The sequence below is a fragment of the Geotrypetes seraphini genome, chromosome 1 (assembly GCF_902459505.1).
Source record: "Geotrypetes seraphini chromosome 1, aGeoSer1.1, whole genome shotgun sequence".
Classification (NCBI taxonomy): Eukaryota; Metazoa; Chordata; class Amphibia; order Gymnophiona; family Dermophiidae; genus Geotrypetes; species Geotrypetes seraphini.
The window spans coordinates 414,922,989-414,942,205 of record NC_047084.1 but is presented as its reverse complement, the minus strand read 5'-3'; the positions used below and the strand labels follow the sequence as shown (position 1 = coordinate 414,942,205).

Below are 19,217 nucleotides of genomic sequence, written 5' to 3'. Positions count from 1 at the left end.
ATCTCCCTGCCAGCGGTTTCCTTCCTTTTTTCCTTCTTCCTTTCCTCCTCCTCCTGTCCAGCAGTAATTCTCTTCCCTTCCTCCCCTCCCAGCAGTATTTCTCCTTCTCCTTCCCTCCAGGTCCAGTAGCAGCTGTCCCTTTTTTTCCCTTGCCCAGCAGCTTCCCAGACTCCTTTCCCTCCTCCCCTCCCAGCAGCATCTCTCCTTCTCCTTCCCTCCAGGTCCAGTAGCAGCTGTCCCTTTTTTTCCCCTTGCCCAGCAGCTTCCCAGATTCCTTTCCCTTCTCTCCTCCCAGCAGCATCTCTCCTTCTCCCTCTCCAGTAGCATCTGTCCCTTTTTTCCCTTGCCCAGCAGCTTCCCAGACTCCAATAGTGGCTTTCTCCCCTCCCAGCAACTCTCCTTACTTCCCAGCGCAGCGATTCAGGAAGGCAGCCTTGGGTCCTTTGTTGGGTTGGGCCGCCTCTGAGGAAAGAGGAAGTTGCATTATCAGAGGCAGCTGCGACTCAGCAAAAGCCCCAAGGCTGCCTTCGTGAATCGCTGCGCTGGTAAGTAAAGGAAAGCTGCAGAGAGGGGAGAAAGCCACTGTCGGAGGCTCCCCCATGATCTTTCCGGTCCAGCGCGGACCAGCTGAAAATAACTCATCGATCTTGCCGGCCCTGCACGGACCGGCAGGAAATTGAAGTTAGTCAATCTCGCCGGCCCTGCGCAGACCGGCAGAAATTTCCTGCAGACCAGCACCGGTCCGTGGACCGGCAGTTGAAGAACTGTGCTTTAGAGAATTATGTCTTTTTTATTTTCTAACAGATAGTGTTGCCACTTCTGGTGAAAACCATGCCAGTCTTAGGTGTTGATAGGTGTGCCTAGACGCCATCGTAGGCATGAGTCAGAAGCATTGTAGGCTTCCTTTGCAACATGGATTTTAAAAAATGTGCATTCCAATTGGCTGGTGAGACAGCAGTAGGACGTGTACCGACACCTACAGTTGGGACACCGTTTGTAGAATCAGCTCCTAAGTGGCCATTCCTATTTAAATAGTTTTGAATATCATCCAGGTTGTGAATAACTACTATTGGCGATAATTTAAATACTATCCTGCTATCAAAAAAAGGTAGTTTAGCAGTCTAAATAGCAGTGAATAAGCCATTAATGACTGTGTAGGTTGTCATTTGAGGCTAATGCAGTTCTGTGTTGCAGCATAGGTTATTGGCCTTATTAAAATATGCATAAGCCTCATTAATCTTTTCAAGCCATGCAAAAGTCATTCCAGTCACTTTCAGACATGCACATTAACTATGAAACAGGGAAGAGGATGTGCAGACAGCATTTGTGAAAAATGCTTTATACTCTAGAAAAAAGCATTGAGAGTCATATTCTAGTAGGGAAGGGAGAGAGAAAGTGAGATTCAAAAGAGGGAGAAAAGGCACTAGACTGAATGGGGATGGGAGAGGAAGACTTCGGAGAAGTAGATGTGAATTTGAGTTGGAGGAAAGGGAATAGTGATCAACAAGGAACTTGGTAGATGCACTCAGCCTTCTTCCTCTCTGCTTACCCTTTCTTTTTGACACAAGACATGTTCTGTGGTCATCTTGGCTTACTGTTTTTGGTAACACATAGTTCAGACCCAGTCATTTGCAGTAACACTCCCCCCACCCCCATTTTTATTCTGTATTTCAGGATTCATGGCACACTTATAGCTTCCAGGTCCTGCCCTGAAACACCAAGTAAAATGTTGGCATCCCCTTACAGTTTGATGCAACCCCATATGACCATATAGACTAGAGCAGTGTTCTTCAACCTTTTTACACCTATGGTCCGGCAGAAATAAAATAATTATTTTGTGGACTGGCAAACTACTGAAATTTAAAAAAACTATTTCCGCCCCGTCTCCGCGAGCTCGATCCCCGCAAACCATGTGATCCCATCCGCACAAGCCTCAGTTATGATTTTATATTGAATTTATTTTATTAAAGTATAAAAAGAAACAATATTCTGTACAATTGTTATTTTATAAATACAAATACAGAGCAAGGATCAACAAAATCCCTGTCTCCCCTTCCCCTTCACATATATTCCCTCCACTATCAAGAAAACTGAATAAGCCAAATTATTACAGAATGCTAGATAGAAATATGCTAACAGAATACCGCAGTCACATATGACAGGAATAGTATTAGAGGACTGCAACTAGGGCAACTGTCCCTTGGTTTCTGCTTTCATCTTCTTTTCACTCTCTTCCTTCCAGTGTCTGCCTTCTCTGTCTCTTCAATCCAGCATCTGCCCCTTCCATATGGTATCTGGTTTTTTTCTATGCCCCTCTCCCTTTTCCATCCAGCCTGCGCCTACTCTCTCCTTTTTACATGATTCATTCCAGCTTCACTGCACTCTTCATTTTTATCTCTCCTACACCATATCTAGCATCTTTGTCCCTCTCTGTTTCTCTGCTGACCCCCTTCCCAGCATCACTCTCTACTTTCTCATTCCTGTCTCTCCCCTTTCCCTCATCTGATCTCTCCATTCCACCCTGACCCCTTCCCTTCCTCTAATCTCCCTATCAAGCTGTTTCCTTCCTTTTTTCCTTCTCCCTTCCCTCCTCCCCCTGTCCAGCAGTAACTCTCTTCCCTTCCCTTTCCCTCCTACCCTCCCAGAAGCATCTCTCCTTCTCCCTCCCTCCTGGTCCAGTAGCAGCTGTCCCTTTATTTTCCCTTGTCCAGAAGCTTCCCAGCCTCCAACAGTGACTTTCTCCCCTCCCAGCAGCTCTTGGTACTTGCCAGCATCAGCAATTCACTAAGGCAGCCTTGAGTCCTTTGATGTGTCATGCCGCCTTTGAGGAAAGAGGAAGTTGCATCATCAGAGGCGGGCTGTGACTCAACAAAAGCCCCAAGGCTGCCGAAGTGAATCGCTGCGCTGGCAAGTACTGAGAGCTGCTGGGAGGGGAGAAAGCCACTGTTGGAGACTCCCCATGATCTCTCCGGCCATGCGCAGACCGGCAGGAAATTTCAGCTCATCGATCTCGCTGAGGCCAACAACATACAATCCGCCAGCAGTAGCAATATAAATATAATTTACCATGGTAATGTTAGTGAATTCTGAAGAAAATTGCTATTTTACCACCATTTAGAAAACTGGGGCCTAAAGTTGCTCCTGGGTCCTGATTTTATTTTAACTTTCTTGTTTTATGGCGGTGCCTCACTTTACAAGGGGTTCAAGGAAGGTTTAGATAGGTTCCTAAAGGATAAGGGGATTGAGGGGTACAGATAGAAGTAGAGGTAGGTTATAGGAATAGTCAGGGACCACTTCACAGGTCATAGGCCTGATGGGCAGCTGCGGGAGCGGACCGCTGGGCGCGATGGACCTCTGATCTGACCCAGTGGAGGCAACTTCTTATGTTCTTATCTTTTTATGTTTTGTTTCTGCTGCTTGCACTTTCATATTCCCTCCAACCACCTCAGGGAAAAATGCTTAACCACCTGTAACAGGGCAGCTATGCATGGATTAGAAGCATTTTTTTCTAGTGCAGATCTGCCTCCAGTGAAAACAACAAACTTTAGCTCACTTCACTGCAGTCACTTTTAAAATTAACTCCTAAGATGGCACTTTTTTTTTTAACAGGATTAATCAATGAAAAATTGCACCTTTCTCAGATAATCACAGTTGCTTTAAATCTTCTCTATTATAGCTGTTTGTCATTTTGACACAGGGTCCTTTTATTAGCATTTTGCTAGCTGTTTTGTCTGACTTAACTAGAACATAAGCTCCATGTAAAATGGGTTATGTTTTCTGTGTAACCCTGTAGCATTTTTTGTCCCAGATTCCATTTCCCAGCCTATATTTATTAGCCGTTAGTTGAAGGCTGTTGGAAATGCAACTAAGAAAATGACCTGCAGGGGTCCTTGTGACCCAGTAAACGAAGAAGCTGAAGAATTGCAGGGAAACAGAGACAAAACAACAATACCATTTCTGTTTGCTTACAACAATATGGCACTTGTAATGGGTGTTATTGCAAGACATTTGTCCTTGTCTATTGTTTTATAGTTCAGGCAACTAATTATTGTCGCAATGAGTGATTAGACAATAATAATAACGGCTGCTGGCAATATCACTTAATTGTTCAGTGAAGGTTCACAGTTTTATGAAAATATTATCATGGGGAACAGTTTATCAGGTAGGCACCCTACATATTAACATAATGAGGCATATATTTAAAATATTTGGTATAACAACCCCTTTAACAAGAGAATTACAGTTGGCATATCATCTATCAAACAATTCCTTATAAAAGAAGAATCTCAGTTCCACAAGACATATTTATGTCTATAAAATGGAAAGGTTTATTGCATTACAACGGGGTTATTTTAAGAAGTTTCAGGATGTGTGGAAACCATTAACGAAGTATTGTAAAGATTAATTTAAAATTGTTTCCCTTATATTTTTCAACTTAGGGTGCAGAGAGGGGGGGATTTTATTGTTACATGTTTTATATGATAATGGATTATATGGGAAGGAGGGTTGGGTTTGGGGAGGGGATAAGAATTTATAAAATGTATCAATGATTGTTTATAAGTGATGTATTTATTGTTAATGTGAAGGAATAGTTCATAACACTTAATGTAATTTTGAAAATGAATAAAGAGTATTAAAAAAAAAAAAGACATTTTTATGAAGGACTTTTCCACATCTGTGCAATCAGATACAAATTCCTCAAATTTTGCATCACACCCATTCAATTTTGAAACTGGCCAAAGAAAAATTATCTGCTGATAGCTGTACTTCCCTTTTCTGTGTATACATTTTCCAGCCCAACTACTTACATTTTCGCTGCTCCTGATCTAAGTGTTCTCTATGAAGGTATTCACAGAAGTGCAATTAAAAGTACTAGTTATAGTGAAATAAAGTGTGCATTTCACCCATATACAGTATAGGATGTACAATTTTTAGATGAAGATTTAATGGGTACAGAGCCAGAAAAGATTTTGAAAATTTCCCAGCCTATAGCGCTCATTTTCCAAAGCAAATGGATGTCTCAAAATGGCCCAAAAAAGGCCAAATAATCATTTTTGAAAGGCAAATTTTGTATGTTTTACACTGTAATTCAACCAAATAGAAAGGGGGCGTGTTGGAGGCATCTTGTAGGAGGGACTAGGGCAGGACCAAAATTAGGACATCCAATGGAACAGGAAGAAATGTCCAAGGGGGAAAAGAAGGGTGTTTTTCTCTAATCCTATTTCAATCATGTCAAGTATAAAATGAAAGGTGTTCTGAATGACCAGCTGACCACTGGAGGGATTAAGGCTTGACCCCTCCTTAATCTTAGGATTATCAGATGTCCAGGTTTCCCCAGAGATGTCCTCTTTCTGAGGACTGTGGCGGGAGTCCGGGTGGTATTTAATTTTATAATTTTTGTCCCCTTAATACCCCCATCTAGTACCCCTTAAGCAGCTCACACACCTATCCAGAGTTCTCCTTCCCCCCTACCGCACCTATTCAGAATCCTCCCTGCCCCCCCCCCCCTTTCTTTTGCAGGATCCAGTGTATGCTCACTCAGTGATGCTGGAAGTCTTTGGCCATCGGCAGCGTAACTGAAGTAAACAAGCAGCCTTTGGTGACCCGGAAGCTTCTCCTCTGCTACTGCTTCCTGTTCCCGCATAGGCGGAAAGCAGTGAGAAAGAATAGACTGAAGAAGAGTGCACACAAAATGGAGGACAGAAGCAAAATGGAGGCTTTGCAGAATATGATGTGTTGCTAGCTGTCTGAGCCAATACATTATTGCAGACACAGCAGTATCTGTCCAGCATAAGGAGAATCGGGTGTAACCACAAGCAAGAACATAAGAACATAAGAAATGCCTGCACCGGATCAGACCTGGGGTCCAGTCCGGTGGTCAGCACAAGCGGAGGCTTAGCCAGGCGTACCTGGGCGAATACCTTAATCATTTGTATCCCTCAATGTGTCCCACAAGAAGATGTGCGTCCAATTTTACCTTAAATCCTAAAATGGTGGTTTCCTCCATCACATCCTCTGGGAGAGCGTTCCAGGCGTTCACCACCTGCTTTGCGAAGCAGAACTTTCTGACATTGGTCATGGCCGTGAGAAAAACAACATGTGATTCTTCAACAAAAGACAATCTTATCAAGGAAAAGGGAACACAAACAAGGTCAGCTCCTCAAACCAAAGAAAGCTGAAAAGTACCAGAAAGTTCAGGTTGGGAGGGGGTGGGATGATCTGTTTAAGGGTATGGCTATACAAACCAAGAACCAAAGAGGAAATGTGTTGTCTTAAGCAGATTTGTTAAAAACCCTCAAGGGAAAGCATACAGCAGGCTTGGCAGAAAAATTATAGTCTTATAGAAGGCAAATAGGTGTAGTGAGTATAAAAGGTAAAGCACAGGGGCAAAAGAGTTAGAGTGAAACATTCTATACATCATTTGCTAGCGATGAGGTCACATAGGATTTCTTCTCCTGTTACAGCTTTTTGGATTACTAACTTTTGTTTGCTTTCTGTACCATTTTTGACTGCATTGGTATTCTAATAATTCAAGAACTGTCACAGGGCATTGTGTGGTCACTATTTATTTATTTTGTGAAGGGCTCCTGCAGCCAGCTTTCGGGTCGCTGCCGAAGGCTGCATGTTTACTTCAGTCATGCTGCCAAAAGCCCGAAGATTTACAGCAGCACCAGGTGAGCAAGCACCGGATCCCAAGGTGGGGGTGGCTAATTGAGATGCAGGACCACGAGGATGGGGAGAAAAGGGAAGGAAAGACGCCAGACCTCCAGGGGAGGTAATGGAAGGGGCAGATAAAGATGCCAGGCCACGGGGGAAAGGAAAGGAGAGAGCTGTCAGACCAGGGAAAGGAAGTGTGGGAGTGTGTAGTGCAGTGGTTAGAGCCACAGCCTTGCCACCCTGAGGTTGTGGGTTTGAATCCCACACTGCTCCTTGTGACCCTGGGCAAGTCACTTAATCTCTATTGCTCCAGGTACATTAGATAGAGTGGACAGTTAGAGAATAATGCTTGAGTACCTGCATAATTTGTAATCTGCATAGAATTGTAGAATATGTGAAATATAAAATATAAAAAAAAAAAAAAAAAGAGGAGGGAGGGATTCCAGACTAAGGTAGGGGGAGGGGAAGGGAAAGACAAAGAGATGTCAGACCACAAAGTGGGGGAAGAGGGAAATGAAAGAAGAGAGAAAGATACCAGACTGTGGGAAGAAGAAGGTAAAGATCCCAGATCATTTACCCCCCCCCCCCCCCAATTCTATATATGACGCTTTGAGTTGCATGTGCTAATTTTGGCACATGCCCAATTTGAGCACACAACTTAATTGAATAACCTTCAAATTATTGTTGATTGGCTTCTTAACAAGCAAATATCAGTATTAATTTAATTTCAATTTAGACAGGTAAATTAAAGTACAAGATCTGCACCTAAATTTTATGTGTGGTGCCAAAAAGGAGGCAAGAAAATGGTTATGAGTGAATCAAAGTTCTTCACATTTACATTCGTAATTATAGAATAAACAGCATCCATGTCTAACTTTAGACACAAGGATTTGCACCACGTTTATGTTGATGCAAATGGCCATACCATTTATAGATTATCACTAAAGCGGTTTTTTTCAACAACAATTTTATGTGCTACATATAGAATTTGATCCCTGAGTACCATTTAGGCTATAAGTGGTCTAGAAATACTAAAATAAATAAATTAATTAATATATACACAAAATAACCAAAAAATAAAGTGCAACAGAGGCCAGCCTATCACATCACACCCTTAACTGAACCTCAAAAGGAGGGGAGGAAGTAGCAAACTCATAAAGTGTAATGAGATCTGAGCCAGTTGGTCCTTAAATGCCATTCCTCGTGTTGTTTCTTTTTACCCTCTACTTCCCTCCCCTGGCTCTCAGCCTAATTTATCAGGCTATTTACAATCTACCCTGCCTAGAAATACCTATACCCACTTCTCTTTTCCCACCCCTTTTTCACCACAGTTCACCCTTTCCTAGTAAACTTGGATTTCCTTCCTATCTTTCCACTCATGGCACACGCCCATAGAAACATAGAAACATGATGGTAGATAAAGGCCAAATAGCCCATCCAGTCTGCCCATCCACAGTAACCATTATCTCTTCCTCTCTCTAAGAGATCCCACGTGACTATCCCATGCTTTCTTGAATTTAGACACAGTCTCTGTCTCCACAACCTCTTCCGGTAGACTGTTCCACGCATCTACCACCCTTTCTGTATAAAAGTATTTCCTTAGATTACTTCTAAGCCTATCACCTCTTAATTTTATCCTATGCTGGTATATAGTTTTGTATTTCTTTGCTTTTACTGCAACTGCTATTTGACACCCTTGGTAATCACCTAGTCTTCCTAATGGTTAAGCCAGCCCTGCATTTTCCAATTTATTTCAATAATTTCAATATTCAAGCAACGTGGTCTTGACTCTGACCTTTTGAGAGAAATTAATTCTCAGTCAATGGCTTAATGCTAATGCCAAGCCATAAATTACTAATGTGAACAGCAATAATACCAGGAATTCTTGTCAGCTACTACTACTACTACTATTAATTATTTCTATAGTGCTACCAGACGCACACAGCGCTACACAGAGTCACAAAGAATAAGAAGACAGTCCCTTAGAGCTTACAATCTAAACAGGCAAGACAGACAAACAGGATGTCATGGATATAGTCAAGGGGAACAGTCAATCAGCTGGCTGGGTTGGAGGGCAGAGGAGTAGGGTTAAGGATTGAAAGCTATATAAAAAAGTTGAGTTTTCAGTCTGCTTTTAAACAAGGGAAGGGAAGGGGCTTGAAGGACAAACTCGGGTAATTTATTTCAGGTAAAGGGGGAAGTTAGATGAAAGGAACGAAGTCTGGAATTGGCAGTGGAGGAGAAGGGTAATGCTAAGAGTGACTTATCTGAGGAATGAAGTTCTCTTGGAGGTATATAAGGAGAGAGAAGCGAGGAGAGATATTGAAGGACAGCAGAATGAACACACTTGTAGGTCAGCAATAAGATCTTGAACTGTATGCAATGGCAGATAGGGAGCCGGTGCAGTGACTGAGCGTAGTGAGATTGGTAGATGAGTAATGCAGTAGAGTTTGCACAGATTGTAAAGGGAAGAGGCAACACTGCAGAATACCAGTTAGGAGTAGATTAGAGTAATCAAAGCATAAGGTTACGAGAGCTTAGATAAGGGTCCGGGTAGTGTGCTCAGAGAGGAAGGGGTGAATTTTGGTAATATTGAAGAGCAATAGGTCATAGCAGCTTGTTGGATATGCTTAGAAAATGAGAGGTCAGAATTGAAGACCACTCCAAGATTGCGAACAGAGGAGACTGGAACAATGGCAGTATTATTTACTGAGATGGAGGAAGAGGAGCAGTAATTATTCATTTATCCAGAGATGCAATTTTGTCTACACTGGTGCTACTCCATCACCAAACTGAAAACATTTTGTGACTGTTTTTAAATGAACATGATATGAGAAAGTAGACAATGCTGTTTTCCCATTGCTGTATTCTCTACTGTGTTCACAAGATCTTGCAATAGTGTCATCAATCAACTTTACAGAATTCAATCATGTCTTTAGGTTTAAGTTTTTTTTATGTCCTAGTTTCTTTCTTGAAACTATTGTAGGAGCACTTACCTTGCATTGTGTAATCAGGTTTATGATAATAAAAAGTTAGAGAAGCTGCAAAGATTTAGATGCACTGTGGTATTGCTTTTTTTCAGTATTAGTACAATTTTCTGCAGTGTTTTTTCTGGAATTAGGGAAAGGGATTGGAACTTGTATATCACGTTTTTGTAGTTATACAACCACACTCAAAGTGGTTTATATACAAGGACTTCAAACATTTTCCCTATATGTCCATGTGGGCTCAAGATCTATCTGGGGCAGTGGAGGATATAGGCCCAGAGTCACTAAAGATAGCTGTTGGCCAATTCTCTGGCTGATTTTCAAACAGCGATTGATTCACTATCAAGTTTACATGTAAATGATTTGCACGGAGGTGCAAGACACTTGCATGCAAACTCACTGACCCAATCACAATTGAGATATGCGCAGAGCTCTGACAGTAGTGACAGGAGAAGCAGCCTTCTGTCACTGCTGTCATGGCTTCTGCTGTTTTTTTATTCTTTTTTTTTTAATAGCACAGATATTTTGCATGTATTACATATGCAAAATATCTGCCTAATATATAAAAGGGAGGAGCCTGAGGCACCTGAGCTTAAGGAAGTCCCTGATTGGCCATTGTTTTGGCCCCCAAGGGAGGAGGAAGGAGGAGGTGTTACAAGAGGGAGGACTCTATAATTGCAAAAGGCAGTGCTCCTTTGTTTAATCTAGAAGTTGGCACTACCTTTGTTTGTGTAAACAGGGATTGGTCAGGTAACTCTGTTCAGGAAACCCAAAGAAGGCTTGCCCTTTAAGCAGTGGCGTACCTAGCATATTTGACTCCCGGGACCCATCATTTTTTGACACCCCCCCATCTATATGAAAAATATGATTTTTAGTAACAATCCACATATCGCACAACAAGAGTGTACCTACGAAAAGGCAGCATCTTAAACACTACAGTGAGCACTAGAACACCAACACATACATTGTAAAACTAAACAAGCCAGATCCCGCACAGTCAATTGATCCTGCAGTCAATGCCAACTGAAAACTATGTTCTTTTCATACACACAGAACTCAGATACATCTTTGCCCAATATGGAATAATCACAAACTAAAAATAGAAATATGTAGACAAAAGTTAAACTGAACCGCCAAGAAACCAGACTGCATACAATGCAACACCACAACACCACAAAAACAATAACACATGTCCTCTAATATTGTGTAAAATATATAGACAGTAGATGTAAATTTGAAAAAACTGATACATAACAATCATCACTTTACAAATTAACAAATAAAAATTAAACAAATAATGAGAAATAAGAAAATACCATTTTACTGGACTAATCCTCGTAAGCTCGGTCCCCATCCCCGCAAACCACCTGATTCCATCCAAGCCTTGAATTGTTTTATATTGAACTTATTATATTAAAGTATAAAAAGAAACAATATTCTGTACAATTGTCAATTTATAAATCAGCGTCTTCTCCCCATTCTCTCTTCCCCATTTCCCTTCAGCGTCCTCAGCCCACTCTCTCTCCACTTTCCTTCAGCGCACGCACATAAAAACATGCAAGTAATTTTATATCATTTTCATTCTATTCATTCATAGAAATTAAAGTCTAAATAATGCCAGTCACATAACAAAACATGATTTTACAAAAATAATTCCCTGCACAGTCAAGCCTGCAAGGATTACTAGATGTCTTTCAGCAGCTCCCCTCCCCCTTACCTTCGTGGCCAAGTCAAAATGATCTACCAACAATAAAATTTTAAAAACACAAAGCACACTGTACGCAGAGAAAATGTTAATTATCATTTATATCCCATGGGTTTTCAAAGAGGTCAAGGCAGATGACTTTATGCAATGTTACCTCAGTAACAACTATACAAAAATAGATAAATATACCCCCTCCCTTTTTACTAAACCGCGATAGCGGTTTTTAGCGCAGGGAGCTGCGCTGAATGCCCCACGCTGCTCTCAATGCTCATAGGCTCCCTGCGCTAAAAACCGCTATTGCGGTTTAGTAAAAGGGGGCCATAGTGCAAAATATAGACAGCATATATAAATTCTCAAAACGGACACATTTTGATCACTAAATTGAAAATAAAATCATTTTTCCTACCTTTGTTTGGTAATTTCATCAGTCTCTGGTTGCACTTTATTCTTCTGACTGTGCATCCAATATTTCTTCCCTTCTTTCAGCCTCCTGTATGCTTCCTCTCCTCCAGACCTCATTCCCTCCCCCAACTTTTTCTTTCTTTCATCCTGCCCCCTTTTCTTTCTCTCTTCATGCCCCCTTTCTTTCTGTGTGTTTGTCTTTCTCTCTCTCTTCGTGCCCCATTTCTTTCTTTGTTTCACTCTGCTCCCTTCTTTCTTTCTTTCTTTCTCCATGCCCTCTTTCTTTCTCTCTGTCTGTCTTTCTCTCTCTCTCTCTGTGCCCCATGTTTTCTTTTTCTTTGTTTCACCCTGCCCCCTTTCTTTCTGGCTCCCTGTCCCCCCCCCTCGTTTCTTTCTTTCTCCCTCCCCTATGCCACCGCTGCTGGGGATAGGCTGCCGTTGCCACTGCTGCAATCGGGAACAGGCTGGCTCCAAGTTTGCCCTGCTTCTCTTTCCCGCAGGGCCGACCAACTCTTTGATGCCCGACGTCAATTCTAAAGTCAGAGAGGACGTTCTGGGCCAGCCAGGTAGCGATTGGCTGGCCCAGAACGTCCTCTCCGACATCAGAATTGTCAGGTGGCGAGAGTTGGTCAGCTCTGCAGGGAAGAAAAGAAGGGAGAACTCGGCCGACTTGTTCCCGATGATGGCAGTGGAAGCCTTTTCCTGGCGGCAGCCTATTCCCCGGTGGGTGGCCAGCTGTGCACCTCGTTGGGGCGTGCACCCGGGGCGGACCTCCCTCCCCAGCCCCCCCTTGCTATGCCACTGCCTTTAAGAACAGGGGAAGGGGAGCATGCCAGCAGGATCATGAAACTTTAGCAAGCTGGTTCCATAGCTATGCACAGGGACTGACAATGCCTCAATTAGGGAAAAGGGGACAATAAAGAGAGGACATGCAGCCTTTCTTATTTGAGCCAGCCCTGCAGGAACTCTAGGCAAAAGACTGAAAGCCAAAATGATGGCCCTGGACAGCCTCGCGATTTTTGTATAGCTCGAGGAAAGGAGCAGAGGGAAGAAATTGGGACAATGGCACAGTGCTAACTATGGAGTTACCTAAAGCAATGAAACTAAGTGGTAGGGAGGGGGGCTGTTAAAAGTTGGGCTGCAACCATTAGAAAGCCTGCCAGTCTTTCTCATACACTAAGGGACTGCTGAAGCTTGAACAGACACTTAGATGAACTGTTTTTGAGAATAGAATTATTTTTAATTGCCTGAAGATAGGCTTTCTAGAGACTGAAGCTGGAAAAGACTGTTCTAGAAGGTTTGGTTTAGAAGTCACCAGTGGACTTTTGAGGCTCATTTGCATAGAACTACTTTATTGAAGTTTTAAAACCTGGAAGAAGCAATCTAAACCTTATATGTTAGAAGTGAATCTATTTGTGTTTGTCAAGCCTGGTGCATTGGACTTTAATCTACTGTTCACCTTAAATCAAGCAGAGACCTGAAATAAAGATCCCAGAAAACGACATAACTTTCTGGGTGTGGATGTCTTTATTTTGGTGTTTTGTTTTTTTTGTGTGTCTAGAACTCATTTTCCTATTACTTCAGATTTATCACACATCATACTGCTAGAAGACAGTATTTCTTTTTGTGAAACAAATGTCATACTTATTAACAAATCAGTTTATATTCAAAATTTGTGACCTAATATCAGAAACAATGGTGACTATCAAACTCATCATTCAGCACTATTTGGCCGGCCAGGAATGGTTCCTGGCCATCCAAATAGCAGATAGCCAGTTATCTGAGTCGGCGGATAGCCTGGTGACTGGCAATGTCACGCAACATAGCCAGTCACTGCCAATATGTTGCAGCTGACTGGCTAAGGCTAGCAGCTACACAGACGTGCCAAAAAAACAGGTCTATCTTTGACCACTAGGTATTAGTTGGCTAGCTGATGAATATCGGCTTGGCTACGTCTACAGTGGCAAACTTTGGCCTGGATATTCAATGCCGGTTGCCGGGTAGGGCTCCAGCACTGAATATTCGTCATCACTGCTGACCATGGGAGATAGCCGGGCTGCCTCCCACCGTCTCAACATTGGACCCTGTGAATTTAGAATGCAACATTCAAAATACCATTCCTTGGAGTATTCATGATGCAAAACAAAGCTTTTTGCGACACTGCAAATAAACATATATTTGGGGGGAATTTTTTAAGTTTCCATGCTGAAAACATATTTTCAAAGATAAATTCTTTATGAAGTTTCCCTTTGACATTTGAAGCACATACTTTAAATAGCACGTACTTTAATTAGATGCAAGTGCATACACATGAAGTGTATGTATGGGGAGTTGAAAATGTAATCCCTATGAATATTTCCCCCCCACTAGCCTAATGCTGCCCCTTTTTACCATGTGTGCTCAGTGGTATAGCAAGGGTGGGAGGCACCTGGGGGCAGAGATGCCCCCCTCGCCCTTTTCTCTGCATCTCCCGCTCCTTCCCCGCTCTCCCGCTGCACCAGTGCATGCTCTCTTTCCCTTCCCCCATACCTGTTTAGCTTCCCCGGCACAAGCAGCATCTCTAACTTGCTGCCCGTGCCAGCTTCAGCTCTCCCTCTGACGTCACTTCTTAGTTGCGGGACCCGGAAGTAACATCAGAGGGGAGCACCGAGGCCAGTGCGAGCAGCAGGTAGGCGCTACTTCTCGTGCCGGCAAAGAACTAGAGGTACGGTGGCGGGGAATCGAAGGTGTGCACGTAGTGGGAAGGAGTGGGAAGGAGCAAAGGGCGGAGAGGAGAGGTGCTGGCGCTCCCACCAAGATGGCACCTGGGGCGGTCCACTCCCCCTGCCCCCCCTACTAAGTCACTGAAGTAATAATAATAACAGTTTATATACCGCAGGACCGTGAAGTTCTATGCGGTTTACAATGATTAAAAAATGTTACAGACTGAGTATTACTAACAGAGTTAAAGTTTAGCGGTCAGTTATTGTGGGGAAAGATTGTGCAGTGCAGCTGCCTACGTAGTCAGGGTAGAACACATTTTTATGGCTGTGTAAGAAGCTTTGAAAATTGTCTGTACAAATAGCAAATTCAGATTTAAACCTCGAATATGACCCTACTTCAAATTTGCACTAGGAATGGGAATTTATTTACAAAGCTATGGGATATGTCAATGCCCTATCCCATACAACTGCATGTCGTTATCCAACGAAAATGAGCAGAAAATTAATAAAAATTTTACAAAAATAATTCCCTGCACAATCAAGCCTGCAAGGATTACTAGATGTCTTTCAGCAGCTCCCCTCCCTCCCTCCCCTTACCTTCGTGGCCAAGTCAAAATGATCTACCAACAATAAAATTTTAAAAACACAAAGCACACTGTACGCAGAGAAAATGTTAATTATCATTTATATTCCTGTATATCATGTATATTATCATTTATATTGTTTTTTCATTTGCTGATAACAGTGCATGCACAAATAATACGCATGGGCAACCCACGTTGCAGACTTTCAAATAAACTGTCAAGCACTTAAAGGCGAATTCTATAAGAAGCGCCCAAAAGTTAGGTGCCTAATTAGGCACTGTTCAACGCGATTCAAGTAAATTGGGTGCTGTTTAATGAATCAGGCTGAGCGGAACCTATTTTGAAGGCACCCAAGAAATAGGCCAGCTCTAGGCACAACTAAAAGTTAGGAGCCTAGCTGAGAGCATAAGCACGCTTAAGAGGTATGATTCTGCAACAAGGCACCTAACACATAGCCACGCCCACTCCTACCATGCATAGCGCCTACTTTTTTGAAGGCTGCCTAAATTTTTAGAGGCGCCTTGTTACAGAATCGCGCTTTCTTGATGGGCGCCTATGTTTCAATTAGTGCTAATTAAAAAGCTTAATTGAGCTATTCAATTTAGATAGGCGCCTATCTAGTTGGGCGCCTCCGAAATAGGTGCCAAACTTTAGGCACTGGTTACAGAATTTGGGCCTTAGTGCTCTCTCTTTCAGAATGAGTGTGCCACTGTTTATACATAAAGCGCCTTCTCTTGAAAGACTGCATGCTCAATGACTTTGCTGCTGTGGTAAAAAAAAAAATGGCCAAATGAAAATGAATAAAACAAACTTTTCTGGAAATGACACAGGGAAACATGTAAGAAAAATGTTATGGCTGCCCATTCGTAGTATACACCAACATATTCTGGCGTAAAATTCTCATGGAACTTGACCATACTTCTATAGATATAGCCTGTCTGGGCTCAATATCAAAATGATTTAAGAACCAGGAGAGACTTCAGGGCATTTAAATCACCTGGCCGGGGCTATCCGGGCATTTTCAGCAGCACTTAACCGGATAGTGACACTGAAAATTCCCAGTTAGCTCTCAAGTCGAAACTGGCAGCTTTGGGGTGTTCTGGGTATGCAGCTGGCATTTAACCAGTTAAATTCAGTCAACTTGACCAGTCAAAGTTAACAGTATAAATAGCATTGCATACCAGGCAGTGCTATCTTTATACAGTTCTTTATAACAGTTAAGTGACGAATATCACACTTAACCGGCTCCATACGCCCAGAAATTCAATGATAGAGTCTAAACATGGCCTGGTGTTGAAATTCTGGGTATAGTGCCAATTGCGGTCAGGGCCTGTATTTTTAAAACTGTACCCCACACTTATGAAGAAGACTATGATTTAAGGAGGATTAGCATTTCTTACCTTTGGATCATGTATTCCTGAAAGCTCTTCATAGATTTTCTCTCCTACCATGACAGCTGCTAGGTTGGCTGTGTATGTTGATAGGCAAAACAAACAAAAAATAGCCCAAAGATTCATTAAAAACCTCCCAGTCCAACACTTGGGTGTTTTGATAGCAGCTGTTCTGCCAAATAAAATAGCGTAGCAGACATTCAATGCAGACGAGAAAGAGAAAACTTTATTCCTGTTCCGGCCTTTTGGTGTCATCCCAAAAGGACTTTTCCATTCATAAAGGGTTAGGAATATTGCAGTGATGTGAAGAGATACAAATATCCCTAGCCACATTGTCCAGTGAAGTGGCCACATAAACGCTCCAATGGGAGCTGCAGTATCCTTGGTCCTTACCAGAATGCCCAAGCTGGTTGAAAAGAATGGGCTAGTGAAATCGATGACTTGACTGCGGGCTGTGTTAATACTAAATGATGTCACTGCCAAGTGAGCTGTCCCACTCAGGAGATCACCTACAAGGCCCGTCCAGTGACCATTTTTAAAGGCCCCATACTTTCCATCCCCAACAATGTACAGGTCAAAATTAAAGTTCATATCTTCCGCCAGCTTCTCCAACAGATCAATGCAGTAGCCATAGCAGCACTTCTTGAATTCAATGGGCACTGTGTCATTGCCACTTTGCAGACTTTCAAATAAACCGTCAAGCACTGTTGAATCATTTGTCATTGGATCTAAGCACAGTTGTCCTGCAGGGCAGTGCCCGTCATCATCCACATTTCGCGTGAAGACAAAAGGATGCTCTATGAGCGTTACCACTTTAAGATGCAGCCTTGTGGGTTGCTGAAAATAATTCCGGTGCCTGTGTGTCTGATCTGGCCATATGCCGTAGTCCATGACTATCTTTCCTTCTTGCCAGCTTCCTAGTCGCGTCCACATTGGATTTCCTATGGGATCATGTTGCAGGTTCCAGATGAAATAATGGCTTTCTGAATTAATGATGGAAGAATCTGTAACTTTTATGTGACCGCTGAGACCATTGAATGTTGTGTTGGCTAGAAACCTATTGAAAAATTTTAAAAAAGGACATAAATTAAGGATTTGAATCAAACAGGAGAAGTGTTACCTTATTAGAGCATTTTTGTGTTTGTAAAATTGCAACAGTATGGCGAGCCACAGTATGGCTCAATTCATAGCCAGCTAATATTTTCAGGCAAACCCTAAACTAATATGAAATAGAAAAATAGAAAGTGAGTAGAGTTTTACAGATGGGATGTGGAGGGGAATTAAGATGTTCAGGTTGGGACGTGGAACTTCCCATCATATTTTACAAAGCTCTTCCAAATATAGGGGTCCTTTTATCAAGGCGTGCTAACTGATTTAGTTCACGCTAAATGCTAAGGCATCCATTATATTCTATGGGCGCCTTAGCATTTAGCGTGCATTAAATCGGTTAGCGCACCTTAATAAAAAGACCCCATCGAGTCTCTTGTAAAATAAATGTAAGAATGTGCAGGACTACAAGTTGATGTCTTCCTTTGTCCATTGGGAAAAGTGATTTCTAAAAAGCAACAGGTGCAACATTACCCCACATGTGTATGGGAGAAGCTTTTTTTTTTAAATTTATAATTACTGTTCCCTATTTCCATTCATACCATGTTCCAACAGCACAGATTTCCTCCACTGATCAGCCCTTGACATCCAATCTCTCCCTTCTGACTCATCAGCATCTGCTCTCTTTTCCACCGGTCTCCCGGATTTCTTCCCACCCGACAATATCAAGCTCCCCCATCAAACATCAAGAAACCATCATGCTCTCCCCCCCACATACACACAGGAGACCCCCTGACCTCAAGCTATCCACCTGAATCCCTCTGCATCTGATTTCTCCACCCAACCTCCCAGATCAAGAAACCACTCAAGGCTTCCAGACAGACCTTCAACCCCCACCCCGATACCATCTTTAGCTCTTAACAGGGTCCCTAATCACTCCGGCTCGTGGCAGTTCTGGGTTAAAAATGTTACCCAGACCCCTAGCAGTAATCTTGTTATTGCCATTAAGGACAGGCTGCTAAATAATATAATTTCACAGTATTACTACTAGAGACAGGACATCACTTCTTACTTCATTAATTTAGATAAAAGAGGGCTAATATATTCAGAGCTCTTTAGGGTGGCAGGAAACTCTCCTGACCGCTTAAATCACTTCCGGCTGCCTAAGAGGGGATATTCAGTGGCCCTTAACTGGAAAGTGATGCTGAATATCCCCTCAGACCACCTTACTAAAAAGTGGGCAGGATAAGGGCAGACCTGGGGGAATGCGATCTAATGTGACTCCTAATGTGGAATCTAATATACCTTGTCAGCCCAATTTGTCCCCACATTATGGTTTCCCCTTTTTAATGTCACAGTGATGCCAAAGATGTTGTTTGCAGTTTTGCACTGGAATGATGATGGCTCAGTAATAAAATAGACCATGGACAGTATGAATTCCCCTAATAAAGATTTTACAACTGGACTATGGGAAGAAGTATTACAAAGGATGGAAACCTAAATCAGAATACACTTTTATTGCAGATAGGATGATAAATAAATAGTTTGCGCTAAAATGCTTTCTTTCTGATATAAAAATATTTTAAAATTCACACAGCTGTGTATCCTTGCAAACACAGAATAAAGTGCTAGTTAATCTTAAAAACAGTTGCTTTAGAAATACATATATATGGGTGGGTGGGTGGGGGAAGGGAAATGTACATTGAGGAGTTAAATTATTTAATTATAATATTGATTGGCTT

The 19,217-nt window shown here is 42.3% G+C and overlaps 1 protein-coding gene across 1 annotated transcript in view; it reads right to left on the bottom strand.

The window, feature by feature from the left end:
- The window catches only part of GRIN3A (glutamate ionotropic receptor NMDA type subunit 3A), a 358,631-nt gene that overhangs the window by 136,140 nt on the left and 203,274 nt on the right, over positions 1–19,217 (bottom strand). Inside the window, exon 4 of the mRNA XM_033918694.1 lies at positions 16,438–17,485. Within this exon, the coding sequence (XP_033774585.1) occupies positions 16,438–17,485 (1,048 nt within the window). The remainder of the gene's footprint in view (positions 1–16,437; positions 17,486–19,217) is intronic.